Source organism: Pseudopodoces humilis, chromosome 16 (assembly GCF_049639895.1).
Source record: "Pseudopodoces humilis isolate 2021_Gansu_Grassland_sample_001 chromosome 16, ASM4963989v1, whole genome shotgun sequence".
In the NCBI taxonomy this organism is placed as follows: Eukaryota; Metazoa; Chordata; class Aves; order Passeriformes; family Paridae; genus Pseudopodoces; species Pseudopodoces humilis.
Genome location: NC_142215.1, coordinates 9,109,615 through 9,124,333, shown reverse-complemented (window position 1 = coordinate 9,124,333; position 14,719 = coordinate 9,109,615). Strand labels below are relative to the sequence as shown.

The 14,719-nt window shown below is 36.2% G+C and overlaps 1 protein-coding gene across 1 annotated transcript in view; it reads left to right on the top strand.

Annotated features, from left to right (window-relative positions):
- Positions 1–14,719, top strand: part of EFL1 (elongation factor like GTPase 1) — a 63,880-nt gene that overhangs the window by 682 nt on the left and 48,479 nt on the right. Inside the window, exons 3-12 of the mRNA XM_005521550.3 lie at positions 587–654; positions 849–933; positions 1,447–1,580; positions 2,178–2,315; positions 3,051–3,265; positions 4,668–4,791; positions 5,651–5,727; positions 5,859–5,995; positions 6,802–6,924; positions 8,295–8,394. Of these exons, the coding sequence (XP_005521607.2) occupies positions 587–654; positions 849–933; positions 1,447–1,580; positions 2,178–2,315; positions 3,051–3,265; positions 4,668–4,791; positions 5,651–5,727; positions 5,859–5,995; positions 6,802–6,924; positions 8,295–8,394 (1,201 nt within the window). The remainder of the gene's footprint in view (positions 1–586; positions 655–848; positions 934–1,446; positions 1,581–2,177; positions 2,316–3,050; positions 3,266–4,667; positions 4,792–5,650; positions 5,728–5,858; positions 5,996–6,801; positions 6,925–8,294; positions 8,395–14,719) is intronic.

Below are 14,719 nucleotides of genomic sequence, written 5' to 3'. Positions count from 1 at the left end.
ACGAGGTACTTTGTTCACTGCTCTAAAGTGGTAGGTTTTTGTGGATTTAACTTTAAACAGGCTTGAACATGATTCAGAAAAGTAAATCTGCTTTATGCACCTTTTTCTTGGCCTGATTGAGCTTTTGTTTTACATAAAATAGCATCACATTATAATAATTTGAAGCAGTTGAAATTGAATGTTTTCTGTGATGGTGAATGTTGGTAAGAGTTTAATATATGTTTTGAGAGGCAGAATAATGTTTTTCTACGTTTGTTAATAGAACAAGTTTGTTATGTAGGTGGAAATAGTAAGCACTTTTTTCAAACACGTATTTTGTCTAATTGCATATTATAATGAGGTTCTGATAAACTGTTTGTCGTTTCAACTGGTCTTCTGGTCATGACAGGTAAATTTGCATCCACTCTTCAAAAATAAATTTGTTTGCATGTAACAGGAGTAACTGGATTTGTTTTTTGAAAGTTTAATTTCTACTTTTCATGGCCTTTTATAGTCTTTATTAATGTTGATATCTTAGAATACTATATGTTGCATCTTTTGCAATGTTTGTATTTATTTAATCTAAGTAATTTATTTTTCTTTTCAGGCAAAACTACTCTAGCTGATTGCCTTATATCTAGCAATGGAATAATCTCCAGCCGCTTGGCAGGAAAGGTAGAGTTACACTGTCATTTTTAATAGAATTCTGGTGTGTACATGCTGGGATTGTAAATTCTTGATCATTAAAGAAGTTCTGTCTATAGTCTTGCTAAACCTCGTTTTCTCACCATCATACTCTGATAGTTGATAAGTGAATTGTGAAGATATTTCTACAAACTTACTATCTTTACTTTTGCTTCTATACCCAGCTGAGATACCTCGACAGTAGGGAAGATGAACAGATCCGAGGAATAACAATGAAATCTAGTGCAATTTCACTGCACTTTGTGAAAGGTAAGTTGCTGATGCTGGCATGTATACATTTTAATGTGTATTTCTGTTAATTTTCCCCATCTCTTCGTTGTTGCTGTTGTTGATTTTTTTGTGCAACTTTTACTTTTGTGTTTCTCAGTGTTAGGCCGTAATTCTGCAGAGACTTAGGCAAGTGAATCAGCCAAGATAACTGAGCTCCATATCAGGGTTGGGAAAAACATCTTCGATTATGTCTTCAAGTGGAGGCCATGAAAGTAGTTGCCTTATCTTCTGTTTTAGATATAAATATGTGTATTTTGATGTTAAGTCTGGAATTAATGTCACTTAAAGGCAAGACTTTCTTTCAAAAACTCCCAAGTTTTAGTACAATCTTACTACTTTGTTGAGATACCTGTTACACTGTGCTGTAAGGGTTTTTATAGTGTAGTTAGTGTCAGGACATTAAAAAATAATAGCTGAAGCAGTATAACTGGGTGGCTGGAAGAAATATGTTTGAAAACTGTTCTGAAATATTAATTTATTGTTTGATCCTAGGTGATCAGGAGTATCTGATTAATTTAATAGACTCCCCAGGGCACGTGGATTTTTCTTCAGAAGTATCTACTGCTGTCCGACTCTGTGATGGTTGCATCATAGTGGTGGATGCTGTTGAAGGAGTCTGTCCACAGGTGAAATAAAGTGTATTAAGCAGAGGAAGAGGGGAGCAGGCAAAGTCTGAAGTGAGTTATATAGAAATAAAAGATGAGCTGTCTAAGAAGTTTTACAAAACTTTTAATAAATGACAGTGCAGCCTGAGGTATGAAAGTGAGTAGTAAAAATCATAGTTCTGCTGGAAAACTGAACAGTGCTGGTGAATGGGTGTAGAGATGCAGTGGGTATGCCATTTTTCAGAGAGTGGGATATTTTGATAGAGAAAACTCTTAAGGGAAATAGTTTCATATTGTTATGAGAGCTTTCAGGGTATGGAAAAGAATACACAAAATAATGAGGTTGGTTTTTTCATGGCTTACTTTTCTAAATAGTTTGTTTTTTGTTATTATGGGTGTTTTTGCCATGAAATCTGACCATTCTGCAGAATTCTTTAACAACTAACACTGTGCCCCGTGGGAATCAAATTTCTAGTTTGAGTGTCAATCTGTCCTTTACTCTGTGTTTATTAAATTTTATATTTATGTATATATATATTTTTTTTTTTTAATATTCTGTCTTTCTGATGCTGTCAGGCTTTCTGTAATGTTTTTTTTTAAAAACTCTTTCCTTCCCAGACTCAAGCAGTCCTGCGGCAGGCATGGCTGGAAAATATCCGTCCAGTCCTGGTGATTAACAAAATCGACCGCTTGATTGTGGAGCTGAAGCTCACCCCTCAGGAAGCATATCTGCACCTTAAGAATATCTTAGAACAGGTATTCGTGCTGAGATGTCATTTCACACAGCAGACTTTGTGACACTATATAACATCCAGTCTGATTTTTAACTTTTAGGTGCATCTTATTCCTGGTTGGTTTTGAGGTTCATTCAGAATGCCTGTGATGGAGAAAAGAGTAGTAAATAAATGCCTCTTGACAGGTCACCAGGAAAAGTCTTCATTTTTTGAAGTAATATGCTGAATACTTTGTTCTTCTGTTAAATTGCTTAAACTTACTGGAAGTAGACAAATGTTAGACCGTTTCTGATATTAATGGATTTATGTAGGAATAAAGTTTCTTCATCTTTTAAATTGTCTTTTAAGTTGCCCTCAAACTTCTTTCCCCCCAACCTCTCTTAGGAGCACATCTCTGCCTGGTTTCCCTTTGCCCTCTGTTGTTGCTTGCTTTGTTGGCAGAAACAAGTTCCTATTTCATCATTCCTTGTTTTGAGAGACAAAGTGTGTTTCATATGGTACTTTGATTCACTACTGGTGTGGCTGACTTTGAGTTGGAAACTTCATGGTGCTTATGTCAAAAATGTCAGTCTCAATCTCCTGTGGTCTTCAAATGTGTAGAATTAGGTGCATTTTAATTGCCAAGTGGATCACAGGCATGCTACCTTGGTAACAAAACTTCTCTTTTTATGTTTCCAAGGGTGAGAAAATTACATTTTAATTGCCAGGGTTGTGAAAGAGTGAATGAATATGAGGGTATTTTTACATCTTTCCCTAGATCAATGCAGTCACTGGAACACTTTTTACGTCTAAAGTATTAGAAGAAAGAGCTGAAAAAGAAACAGAAAATGAAAGTGTTTCAGACATGTCACCAGGGGATCAGGTTTATGACTGGAGTACTGGATTGGAAGACACTGATGATTCACATCTCTATTTTTCACCAGAACATGGAAATGTGGTGTTTGCCAGTGCAATTGATGGCTGGGGTTTTGGGTAAGCTTGAGATTTAATTACTGACTTTTTTTTTTTTAATTTATTACTGCCATTAGTCTTGAAATATTTCAGTTGCATCATGTTTCTAAAGATATTTGTTAGATTCTCCTGTGATATGCAGCTGTGTATAAATTGTCTGAGTGACAGGGATCCCTGTTTTACTTACACAAGAGCTTCTGAGCCCACAGTAGGGTCCAGCCTAGCCTGGTAAACAGTATTTTCTTACTTGCTGCTGTTGGATAGGCTGCAGCAGATAAGGCCAGAAGCTGCAGCTGGGCAGGAGCTGGTTCAGGGTACATTGTTCGGTTTGGAGGGCAGCAGGCGTGTGAGGAGTGCCCGTGTTCTGGTCGCTGGCCACGAGGTGGAGGCATTGTCTTCATCCTGGAATTGCAATTAGAGGGATATGCTGATGCTGACACAGGGAATGTCTTGAGTGCTGCAGAGCCCTTAAAGAAAATCATCTCCAGGATTTTTAAATCAAAGTACGGTGCCATATGTAGTTTGTTGGAAGTTCTCCCTGAGTTGCGAGTTCGGGTAGTTTCTGGGAAAAAAAAATCTCTTTGGGCTTAGTTCAGAACTCACATTTTATGTGTTGCTGACATGGAGGTAATTTTTTTTAGCTGTGTAAAAACTTAAGAATTCTGAATTTCAAAGAAAATATTATCAATAATTAGCACTGTTCTGTAAACAGGATTGTTACAGTTGTAACTGTGTATTTTTCTTTCTGCATGCACAAGGAGCAAATATGTGATATTTTTTATTACTGCTTATTGAACATTTTCAGTAAGGAAACCATAGCATGTTGAGGACTCCCTCTCTGGGCCTAAGCAGGCTGCTTTTGCTAACTCATGGGGACTGCTGAACAGCACAATTGGCTTTACAACACAGTTATGGAATTACAGTTTAGTATAATTTCCTTGGCTTTACTCATTATTAAGGTAATGGTTCAAACTGCAAGAAGTGGTTAATTAAAAATAATTACCACCATCTGATGGCTCAAGTGTGACTCAAAGGAATGCTTGGTTTTTAACATCTTCTATTCTGGTCCTAGACCATAGTTAAATGTGTCATGGGAAGCCTTTCAAAGAATAAGTTCAAGAGTCATCACTAATGTATTTGTAAGGTTTGATTATGCTTTTGAGTTTTTGATGAGGGGATGGTACACATGTTTATTTCAAGTAAAGCCTTGAAGCTGACTTGAAACAAAACAAAGCCATTCAAATACTGTTGATGTTTTTGGTTTGTTATGACAAAATATTTTTGCAGGTGTAAATGTTAAACAATGTGAACTAAAGCAAAGACAATTGGAAAAGTGGGAGTGAGATTTTTGTGTGATTTTCACATAAGCTGTTACTGCAAAAAACATTACACTTCCATCAAGATATGTTTTCTTTGATTTTAGAATTGAACATTTTGCCAAACTGTACAGCCAAAAAATTGGAATCAAGCCTGCAGTACTTCTGAAGACTTTATGGGGAGATTATTATCTAAATACAAAAGCAAAGAAGATAATGAAAGGTGATCAGGTATGGAGGGTGTCAAAAATATAATCTGATTTTTATTTTGGAGTTCACTTTTTTTCCCCCTTATTCTGTTCCTTGTAGTGTATTCTGAAACTCTGCCTCAGTGCCTGTTGACTCAGTGTTACTGGAGGTATAAAGTCACCAGGACAGCCTTGTCAGGTAGTCTTGACAGTCTTCTCTTGGAGCACAGAACAATCCAAAATTGACCACTCAAATGCTGCTTGGAGGAAATCTCATCTAACAGTGCTCATTAAATATGGGACATTGCAGCTTCAAGGTTTCAGCACGAGTGAAACACACAAGGTGAAAGGAAGAATAAGAGTGTAGAAATAAGAGTAGTGAGTGGGTCCTCTGTGAAGAGCTCTTCCAGAGCTAATGGTTTAGGATACATTCACATCTATCTCGGGATGTGGGATTTTAAAAAACTTTTTTTGCCATAGGGAATTTCCATTGAGTGCTGTACTGAAGCCTTGGTGTGAAAAGCCTTGGTGACTTCTCTAGCATTAGGCATTTGAAGCATTATGCTATTAAAAGTTAAGGGAGGAGAGAGTAATTTCCCTGTTTTCATGTCATCATGACTTTTTTGCTGTTTACATAGGTGATGATTAATAGTTAAAAAAGAGGTGATAAGCAGGCTCAAGGTAATGTATGTGCCATATTTATCAGGTTCTTTTTCTGAAATTGAAGCCCTTGTCCTCCACTTTTAAATTTCATGTTTATTTTGTGCCTTACACTATTCTTATAAGACAGACTTCTTGATTTTGACTAAAGGTTTTATATGTTCCTAAATGAAAAGTGCAGTCTTAAACCTATTGAAAAAGTGAGGAATTTCTGGTAATGAGCTGTTTTTATCCTCTACCAGTCAAAAGGAAAGAAACCTTTGTTTGTGCAGCTGGTGCTGGACAACATTTGGAGTCTGTACGAGGCTGTTATGAAAAGGTGAGAACATCTATAAAGTTTTCATGGCATCTCTTTCCATGTGCTTTGGTGATTTAAATTCTCAAAAATAATAGATACTGGTTATATGTTGCTTCTGTGGCTTTTTAATATGTTTATTATTTTCCTTACAGAGACAAAGAAAAAATAGAAAAGATAGTCACCTCTTTGGGATTGAGAATTGGTGCCCGGGAGTCACGGCATGCAGACCCAAAAGTTCATCTAAATGCCATTTGTAGCCAGTGGCTACCAATATCTGATGCAGTTCTCTGTATCCTTAAAAAAGATACTTTTTTTTTTCTCTCTTGGTGGTTCTCAGACTTCAGAGTTTGGCTGCGTATTTCAGTGTGTGCTCGCGTATTTCAGTGTGTGATTTGGTATAATTTGTTTTGTTTTGTTTTTCTTTAATGCTTGTGCCTAAGCTAGTTGGACCCATCTTCTTGCTTATAACATTACAAATTACGTATCTACCATTACTTTTACATTTCTGCCAACTTTGTGCTTTTGTACATCTTATTTTTAGGAAACAGAGTTATGAAACTGGAGGTAATTTGATTATGTAATTTTATAGTCAAGTTGTAGTGGTTTTCCTGAAGTAGAAACTGATCTGTTTATAATAGAATTATAGGTCTTCTGTCCATGAGGTTCTGCAGATGTCTGGTGTTACGTTTTAGGCATGAAATTTCTTAATTCAAAATCAGCCTTTGCTGTTTGTCAGCTGTGCCCATTGTTTATAATATGATATATCTTTTATTGTGGTAGATGTGCACAATTTAATGTATAAATACGAATTACTTCTGTAAAGCTTGTCCCAGTTTTGCAGTTTCTAGCTTCCCAGCTGCACTTAGGGTGGGCCACCCCTCCTTAACTCTGCCCCTGACAAATGGCAAAAATTTGTTGCTGACCTGAATGAGACTTGAATGCATTGTGACAGCAGAGCTGGAAAATCCAGATTTGCTGCTGCTGCTGCCAGTTAGTGCATGATGCTCAATTAAAGAAGCATTGAAAGCATTTGTGTTGCTGTTGGTTGCATTCAGTAAGAAAATACAAATATGTGTCCTTAACCATGTGTTTAAGCCATGGTGTGTAATAAAATTCCCAGTCCTCTGGACATCACAGCAGAGAGAGTAGAAAAGCTGATGTGTGTTGGAGCAAGAACATTTGATTCTTTGCCACCAGAAACTCAGGAACTGAAAAGTGGTGAGTAGGTGTTTTCCCATTAACATGAAGGTTGTTTCTGTCCTGGTGGTTTTGCTTGTCTTTGGACTGTAAGATGTGTAGTAACCTGTATGCAAATTTATAGATATTCCACTTCCAGCAACTTGTTTGATGTTTGTCATTGACATGTCATAGTTTTATGGCCATGCATTTTTCTTCCATCCCATATATTCCTGGGTTTTAGACATCTTAAGCTGCAGGTGATATAAAGTCCAGGACTCTGAAAATGGGAGTTCTACAAGAACACAAGGTTAATACTTGTTTTTAGTTCTGAACAGTAGAAGTTATGTAATTGAGAATGGAATATTTTGCTAACTTGTGTGTTAAAGTCATTCATTTTTAGGCAGTAGTGGTTTGAATTTGGATTTATTTGCGAGTGTATTGATTAGCATTTAGTAATTAATTATTAATTGAAGCACAGTGTTTTGAGGAGAGCTGCAAGAAATCTGAGAGAATGAGATATCAAATGTCAATTAAAAATGAGATGTGAACGTCATATTTATAGGCTGTTAGGAATTGTTTCCCAGGGGTAACAAAATTGGCTTTTCATCCTTTATTGAACATGTAAAAACATGGTATTCTCCAGACAGTATTCAACACTGTATTAGTGTAAGTTAATTGGAAGAAATTTGCCTCTGTAAACTCGGATCTTACTGCTCTTGGTTATGAGCAAGTAGTGGACTTCCACATTTAATAAATATTTTGCTAATTTTTAGTAGTAGTCTTGTGCTTTTGTTTGCCTTAGCTCTGTGGTCTTTTCCTATTTCAGATAGACGGGAGAAGTGTGGGAGAATATGATTCAGTTTCTGTGTTAGAAGTTTTGAGTGGCATTGTCTAGTATGAATTTCATGTGATTCAACATGAAAAAATTGGTTTATGGGAATTTCCGATGTATTGAATGAGTTTTGTGTGAATCTTTCATCTTTTGAGGAGTATCTGTTGTTGCAGTGAAGTTGTTAGGATTTTGTGAGCATCTGGATATTTGCAGGACTTGTATGAAGGAAGGAGAATACTTTGAGGTACTGAATAAAATAGTGTTCAGTCTTAATCCTCTGCTGCTCTCTGTTTTCCATTATGATCTAAATCAGCCTGTAAACTCAAGTTGTTTAATTGGGGTGTATGTATTTTTTTATCAAGGGTTCCATTTTTAAAGTCTTGCTCATTTTATTGTGAAACACGCTTGAAGGTCCAGTGAGAGTCATTCAAACGATCCTGTTGGTTTGTCCTTAGCATGTTATCTATTGAAACTGGAAATAAACAGTAATGCTGACAAAATTAATGTGAAGTCATAGCTTTGTCCATACTTTTGGGGAAAAAATGTGAAAATAACTTCCATTTATGTTTTTTTCCAGCTTTTATGAAATGCAGTAGTGAAGGAACAGCCCCAGTTATTGTCTTTGTTTCCAAAATGTTTCCTGTTGATGCAAAGGCATTGCCACAGAATAAACCACGGTAGGAAAATGGAACATTTTACTTTCTGATCTGTTAATTACTCCCGGGGGAAAAAAAATTGTTGAAGGCATGGATAAGTTGGTTTAGACCTGAGAAAATAATTATTGAATCTTGAAATGCAGTAAGTCTTTTCTGCAGGTAAAGATTTTCTGAATGACTTCAGGGAGTGATTTGTTTAACCATAGCAGTTTTAGAAGATACAGTAAATCTGTTGGAGAACAGTACTGTTGTCCAAAGGTATCCTTCTAATCCGTGCAGTGTAAGCAGTCTCTGGATGTCTGGTGGAAATGATGGAGTTGTAAAAATTCCTTGTTTTTTCATCAAGGTTGACATGATCATAGCAGCTTGTGTTTGTACCAAGGAACACTTCCCATCATGGGCATAACAGCTCAGTGATCATACTGTCCATTGCAACAGCAAAACAAAATGGGTTGATTAAAATTGTCCAAATCTTGACTGACGTTTTACAGTGATCTGAAGAGCATTAATGCACTTCCAAAGATTTTTTTTCTGGGAGGTTTGGAAAATTTTTTGTTACAGCCTTTTGTTTTTTTAATAGCCATCCTATTTTCTTTGAGGAGTAGGTCCATCTAGATCTCATTTTTCTGGCACACTTAAGTGTACTGCTTTAACCACCAGCTTTTTCTTCAGAAGAAATGTACTTTTCTGATGAGTTTACAAGCATGAGGTTCATCTTATTCATCTTAACTTTTCATCCCTCTAAGCTTCTGGAGCATTTTCATAGGCAACTTCTATGTTAATTGGCCATTTTACATTTTGGAGGGGATTGTCACAGTACAGCAAAGTAACACAGAAAATGATAATTTTCCTGCTAAATTAGACTGTGCTTAATCTTTGTGTTTCTTTCTAGAATCTTTTGTTTTCTTTCTAGAAAAGCAGTTTTACTACTACCACCTTACCTTTTTCTCACGCTTGCTAGATTTATTTAAATATTTTTTCTTACCAAGACTAAGCTACTACAAATCTTCCACCAGAAATCTTCCTTGCACTGTTTTCTCTCGGGGAAAAGATGCACTGTGTGCATGGGCTGAGCAGACACTAGATGGTGCAGTTTTGCTTCGAGTGCTGTCCTGAAGTGTCTGAGCTCTGGTTCAGGTGTGGCACAGCAGCGCCATTCCTGCTTTGTCTCCTTTCCTGGGGATCGGCTCCAGTTATCAGAGACAATGCTCTCAGGCCATCACTTTTTAGCTGTTGTGTCATTGATAATGACCTGGTTTTATATTCGTTGAGAGCATCAAGAGTCTTGGAGGTGATCAGTAAGTGAAATAGGGGCAAAGATGGCTTTTACATATGCCAGACACAGAAATTTTCAATATTGTAGTTATTATCCTTTCTCCCTGTTTATTCAGTGCATTGAAAATTTTAGTGTCTTGCTCTGTAGTTTATGTGAAAAGTATCTCTTGCTGGCCTTTGTATTAAGTAATTCAATTAGCTACTAATTAGCTAATATTCAAATGAAATCACGTGTGTTTTTCTTTGAGAGAATTGGTCATTATTAGCACTGTGTGATTTTTGCTAATTAGTTAGCCTCTAACATTTGTTTTGAAGCGACAGTTGGCTTCCATGAATTGCAAAACAGCAATAGAGCTGAATGTGTATTTCTCAATACTTGATAGGTTAAGATTCTACAGGTAAGCAGTTCTTGAAGAAATTGGAAAAGGAGGTTAGTTCTAATGAAGGAAAGCAACCTCCACAAAACAAAATCCAAGTGTTTTAAATTAAAACACAGTATTGTGTACCTGGGGTCCTTGAGGATATTTTTAATTTTATTGGTCATTGTGTGCTATTTACAGTTCCTCAGTGAAGATTGTGCTTAACAGAATTGAGTGATGGTTGAGTGGAGCATGTGAGATCCAGTATTTAAACTGGCTTTCTATGAGGGTGCTCCATAAGAATGTCTGAACATGGGGTGAAACAATATCTACACTATATCTATTACCAGTTGTTTCACATTTTCCTATTGAAGAACATTAATCCGTGTTGTGTGTTTCACTTACATGTTAATTTTGAGGAGCCATAACTGCTCTTATGTATCTTGATGTTTGACTGCTGGACTGACATAAGGTTATTTGCATCCCTTGGGAGTGGGGAAGGACTGACTTAAGCATGTTAAAGCATGTAAAAAAATCTGAGATTTTTTTCCTCCAGAAATTTTTTTTTGCGAGACTTGTCTTCTACTTCCAGACGGGGAAAAAATGTAGATTTATGCTAGTGTCTCTTTTGTGAGGTAGTATTGGGTAAGGTTACCTTTTTGTAACTTTGTTAGAAGATTCAAACTGACTTTGTCATTTTTTATAGTTTGCCTTATTTCTGCCATCTGCTTGTAATACTTATTAAGCATAAGTTGGGAAAAGCAAAAAGCTCTTCTAAGTCCAGAGTGTACAGTAAATGATAACAAAGGATGGATTTTTAATTAAAACAACCTCCTTTGAGACTGCTGTTGGCAACTAATACCTCCTTGAAGGTCATTTTAAAATTAATAGATTCTATACTAAAGCTGGTATGATTTTGCATTTACTGCTTAAATAGCACAATTCTTGAGAAAATTCTTCATTGTCAGGTTAAAGCCGGTTGTCAGCTTATATTTACCTTTCCTTGGAATCATCTGAATATTGTCTTTTTGTATGGTACCACTATGTCATTAGTTTTACCAGGTTGTGTAAAGAAATGAGAATTGCAAGTGTTCTGTCTTCTGGCTTCTCCTGTCTGATCTTCTGAAATTATTTGCTAACTCCTGCCAAGTCAGGCAGAAATGTAAATTGTTGGTTGGGCAGAGAAGATGAACCAGTTAGGGCCCTTCCTCCATTTGCTTTATGTAATGGTTATTTGGTGATGCCTGTGGTTATTTATTCTAAAGTATTGCTGTGTGCAATATTAGGTGTTCATTCAGCATATGCTGCTTCTTTCTCTCATTTCTACTGGTGTGTGACATTGAACCCTAGTCTAAGACAGAATGCTTGAGATTAGGTGTAGAAATAAAAGCCAAGCTTGGCATTTAGGTACAGGGCATATAAATGTATCAGTCTGCTTTTCTTGAGATTCAGAATTCTGTCTTTATATAACCCAGAAAAAAGAGAAATATTTAACAGTTAATTTCAGTTGCTTCCAACTAATTGCTTGGGGTATTTAATGTAAAATGTTACGAAAATCTAAGCTGAATATTATATGTCTGTTGCGATGAAATCATCTACTTACTTAGTAAAGCTTTATGTTTTAATCTTGCAGTGATGTAATGCCACATGAGCAATAGGAAGCAAACCTTTTTATGTTACCTTGAGTCCATCTTTTAATCCTGAAAAATATAAATAAATATGGTGTACTGAAGAAATTCTATTTCTACTTTCCAGTGGTAATAAAGAAAAGTCTGTTGAACACAGTGCACTAAAATTATATTTCATTACTGCCTGGGGGGGATATAAAGCCTCTAATATCTCTGCTATTTTCCTCCAGATAATATGGAAGGTTCTTCTTTCTCTTCAGTCAGCTTGAAATCAGGAAATCAGGACTGTTTTTTTTTCTTAGGAGTCACCCTGAAATAGATACTTCCCCATACAATTCTGCATGGAATTACGGTGATAGTTGTTTCATTGTTTTGTGCTACAGCTTGTTAGCATATCTTAAGCAAACAGATTGTAGTGTGCTTCATTTATTTTCTTTCTAATGTTTTATGAAAAGTGTATTGGGAAAAAAATATCTTATGATTTGTGCCAGATCTTCAGCTGAAGTGACATTGATCAAAATGAGAACCTGTATAAAGCTCCAAGCTCTGTAAGAAATTACTATCTTCTTGCAAGTAAATTAATTTCTATGTTTAAGGCAGTATGACTTGCAGCAGCTTCAGTGTGATTAGAACCCATCATGTTCTGTTTTCATTAGTAGCTTGTTCTAAATTGTAGTTCGTGCATTAGAAACGAATGGGGAATGTGTCATCTGAATGGGCTGTCAGATTTACAGGTTATCATCTGAATTTGGCATCCATTTGCAGAACTAATAAATGCTTTTCAAAAATTAAAACCCCTTTTATGGTTATCATGAAATAGATTTCAGTATTAGCACACATTTGAATCTGGCTAAGACCTTTGCTGCTGATTCAAGAAAGAAATACAGAATAATGGTTGAAATTTGAATCTCTGGTGTTGGGGGTTAGGATTGAATAAAGCTTGTAACATTGTGGAAGAGTTTTGACAAGTTTCCCTTTTTTCTTTGCAAATTCAGCATGTGAGATAAATCAGAGGTCACTCTATCTGTCTGGAGTGTTTTCCCAGGCAGAGTGTGACAGCTTGGGATTGATACCTTATTTCATTACTTGTCTCAGAATGAATGATAACTGCTATATAGTGTAATACAAACAGTTGAGTATTCCCTGTTGAAAGAGTCCTGTAAGACTGTTGTATGAAATTTTATGTATGTTGTGATTTGGATAATTTTCATTTGTTCCTTTTGTGTTAACACATTTCTACTGTGAATTGCATACCAGTCTCATTCCAGTAGAGCTGATAGTAAATGGTCTTAGTAGATGTACATTAGTTTGTGAATGGAAATTGTTCTATAGACATTGAGTAGTTTAATCCAGAAATTGGTGAGCTTGTAAAGGATTAGGGACACCACTGGACATACACAGTGCTGAAATGTAGCAAACTGTGCTTTACTAAGCTGTCCTTAGGGATGTTGTTGACAGGATTCTTTGAGTGCCAGGTGAGCAGAACAGCAGCCAATGATTTTACTAGAACTTAATTGTGAAGAGCAGAGCCATGAATAGGATTCTCTATAAATTACATGGATTTAAGGACGTTATCAGGAATTACTCCATCCACATCTTGTGGAGTCCAGCGTCTGTCCATGAGCTCATGCAGTTTAAACTGGAAAAAGCTGTATGGAGAGAAAGCATTCTCAGAGCTTGAAAACCATTGTTCATAGCATGAGAGATGCATCACAGACACTTGTTGGCAGGACTGTTAGTCTTCTGGAAATCTGCTGATGTTTTGACTGTGGTGTTTCCTTTTTAAAATGGTCTGGAGGTTAAAAACATAAACATAGCACTTCAATAATCAAAGACAAATTTATCTTTGGCCATTTTGTTCTGATTATTCACTCTGAATTTTTGAATTGCTTTGGATTGAAGTCTTTGATAATGTGAAACAGTAGAAGAGCTGTCATGTTCAGAGGATTGATTGCATGAGGAAGTTTAGTTGTCATTCAGTTTGAACTAAATGTATTACTGTGGGGGAATGTGGGGATCATAGAAGTAGTTGGCAGGAGCTTGCTTACATTACCTGAAACCTAATGCCTTTAATCAGTAATCTATTAAATGTCAATAGCATGTCTGTTACACCCTTTCCAGTTTTATTATTTCCACAGCATTTGTTTAACACGTTTGAGTTTAGGATGAGTTGGTAATGATGTGGTCACCCTTCTGTACCAGCTCCATTGTTTGTGCCAGGTTCCCATGTCTGGGTGCTGTAGCATTTCTCTGGAGTCAGGGGAACTCTCTTTCTGCTACAGAATTTTTATTTGCTGGTTTTGTGTGACTGCATGTTGTCAGTTGTTTTTTTTCTGTCAATATTATGAGGCTGTTGTTCCTTTCCAATGGAGTGAAAAAGGAGAAGGGGGAAGGAAGAACCAACCCTTCCTTTGGTGTGGGCAGCTTTTGTTCAAAGTTGACTTTACTTCTGATTGGTTTTGCCAACTAGAGAAATTGAATAAATCATGGTATCATTTGAAGCTGGTTTTGTTGTAGATTCAGTGCCTTATGTGCATTAATCTTGTTCTGTGTTCTGCTTGATTGTGTTACAACTGTATGTAAGGATTTATTTGACAACATTATCTTTCTGTGGTTTCTAATGATACTACTGAGAGTGACTAATTTTATAGAAATTGATGGTGACAGAAGCCAGCATGGAAGTCTAGGTTGTACCTGCTAGTTAAAGTCCCACCTACACTCAATCTGCTTTTTTATCAAAAGGAGAATATTAAATGTGTTTATATATATTGCAACTTAGACCAATGCATTCAGAATCTTAAGGTACTTTTAATATTTGTGGTTAGGGCTATTTGACACCTAAATATATTGATACTTTGAAAAATATCATATAAAAGTAGAAAAAAGCAAAGAAACTTTTTTTTTTACTCTCAGGATTAGATACAAAAATGACAAGTATTTTTGGACAATCAGATGTGTTGGAATGCATACATAGTCCCTGTATGTATACTATGCCATCATATATAGACTGTGTTTATGACACCCTTAGCAGTCTGATCTGTACTTTCCCTATCAATCTATCTCCTCTAGAAATTTTTGTGACAT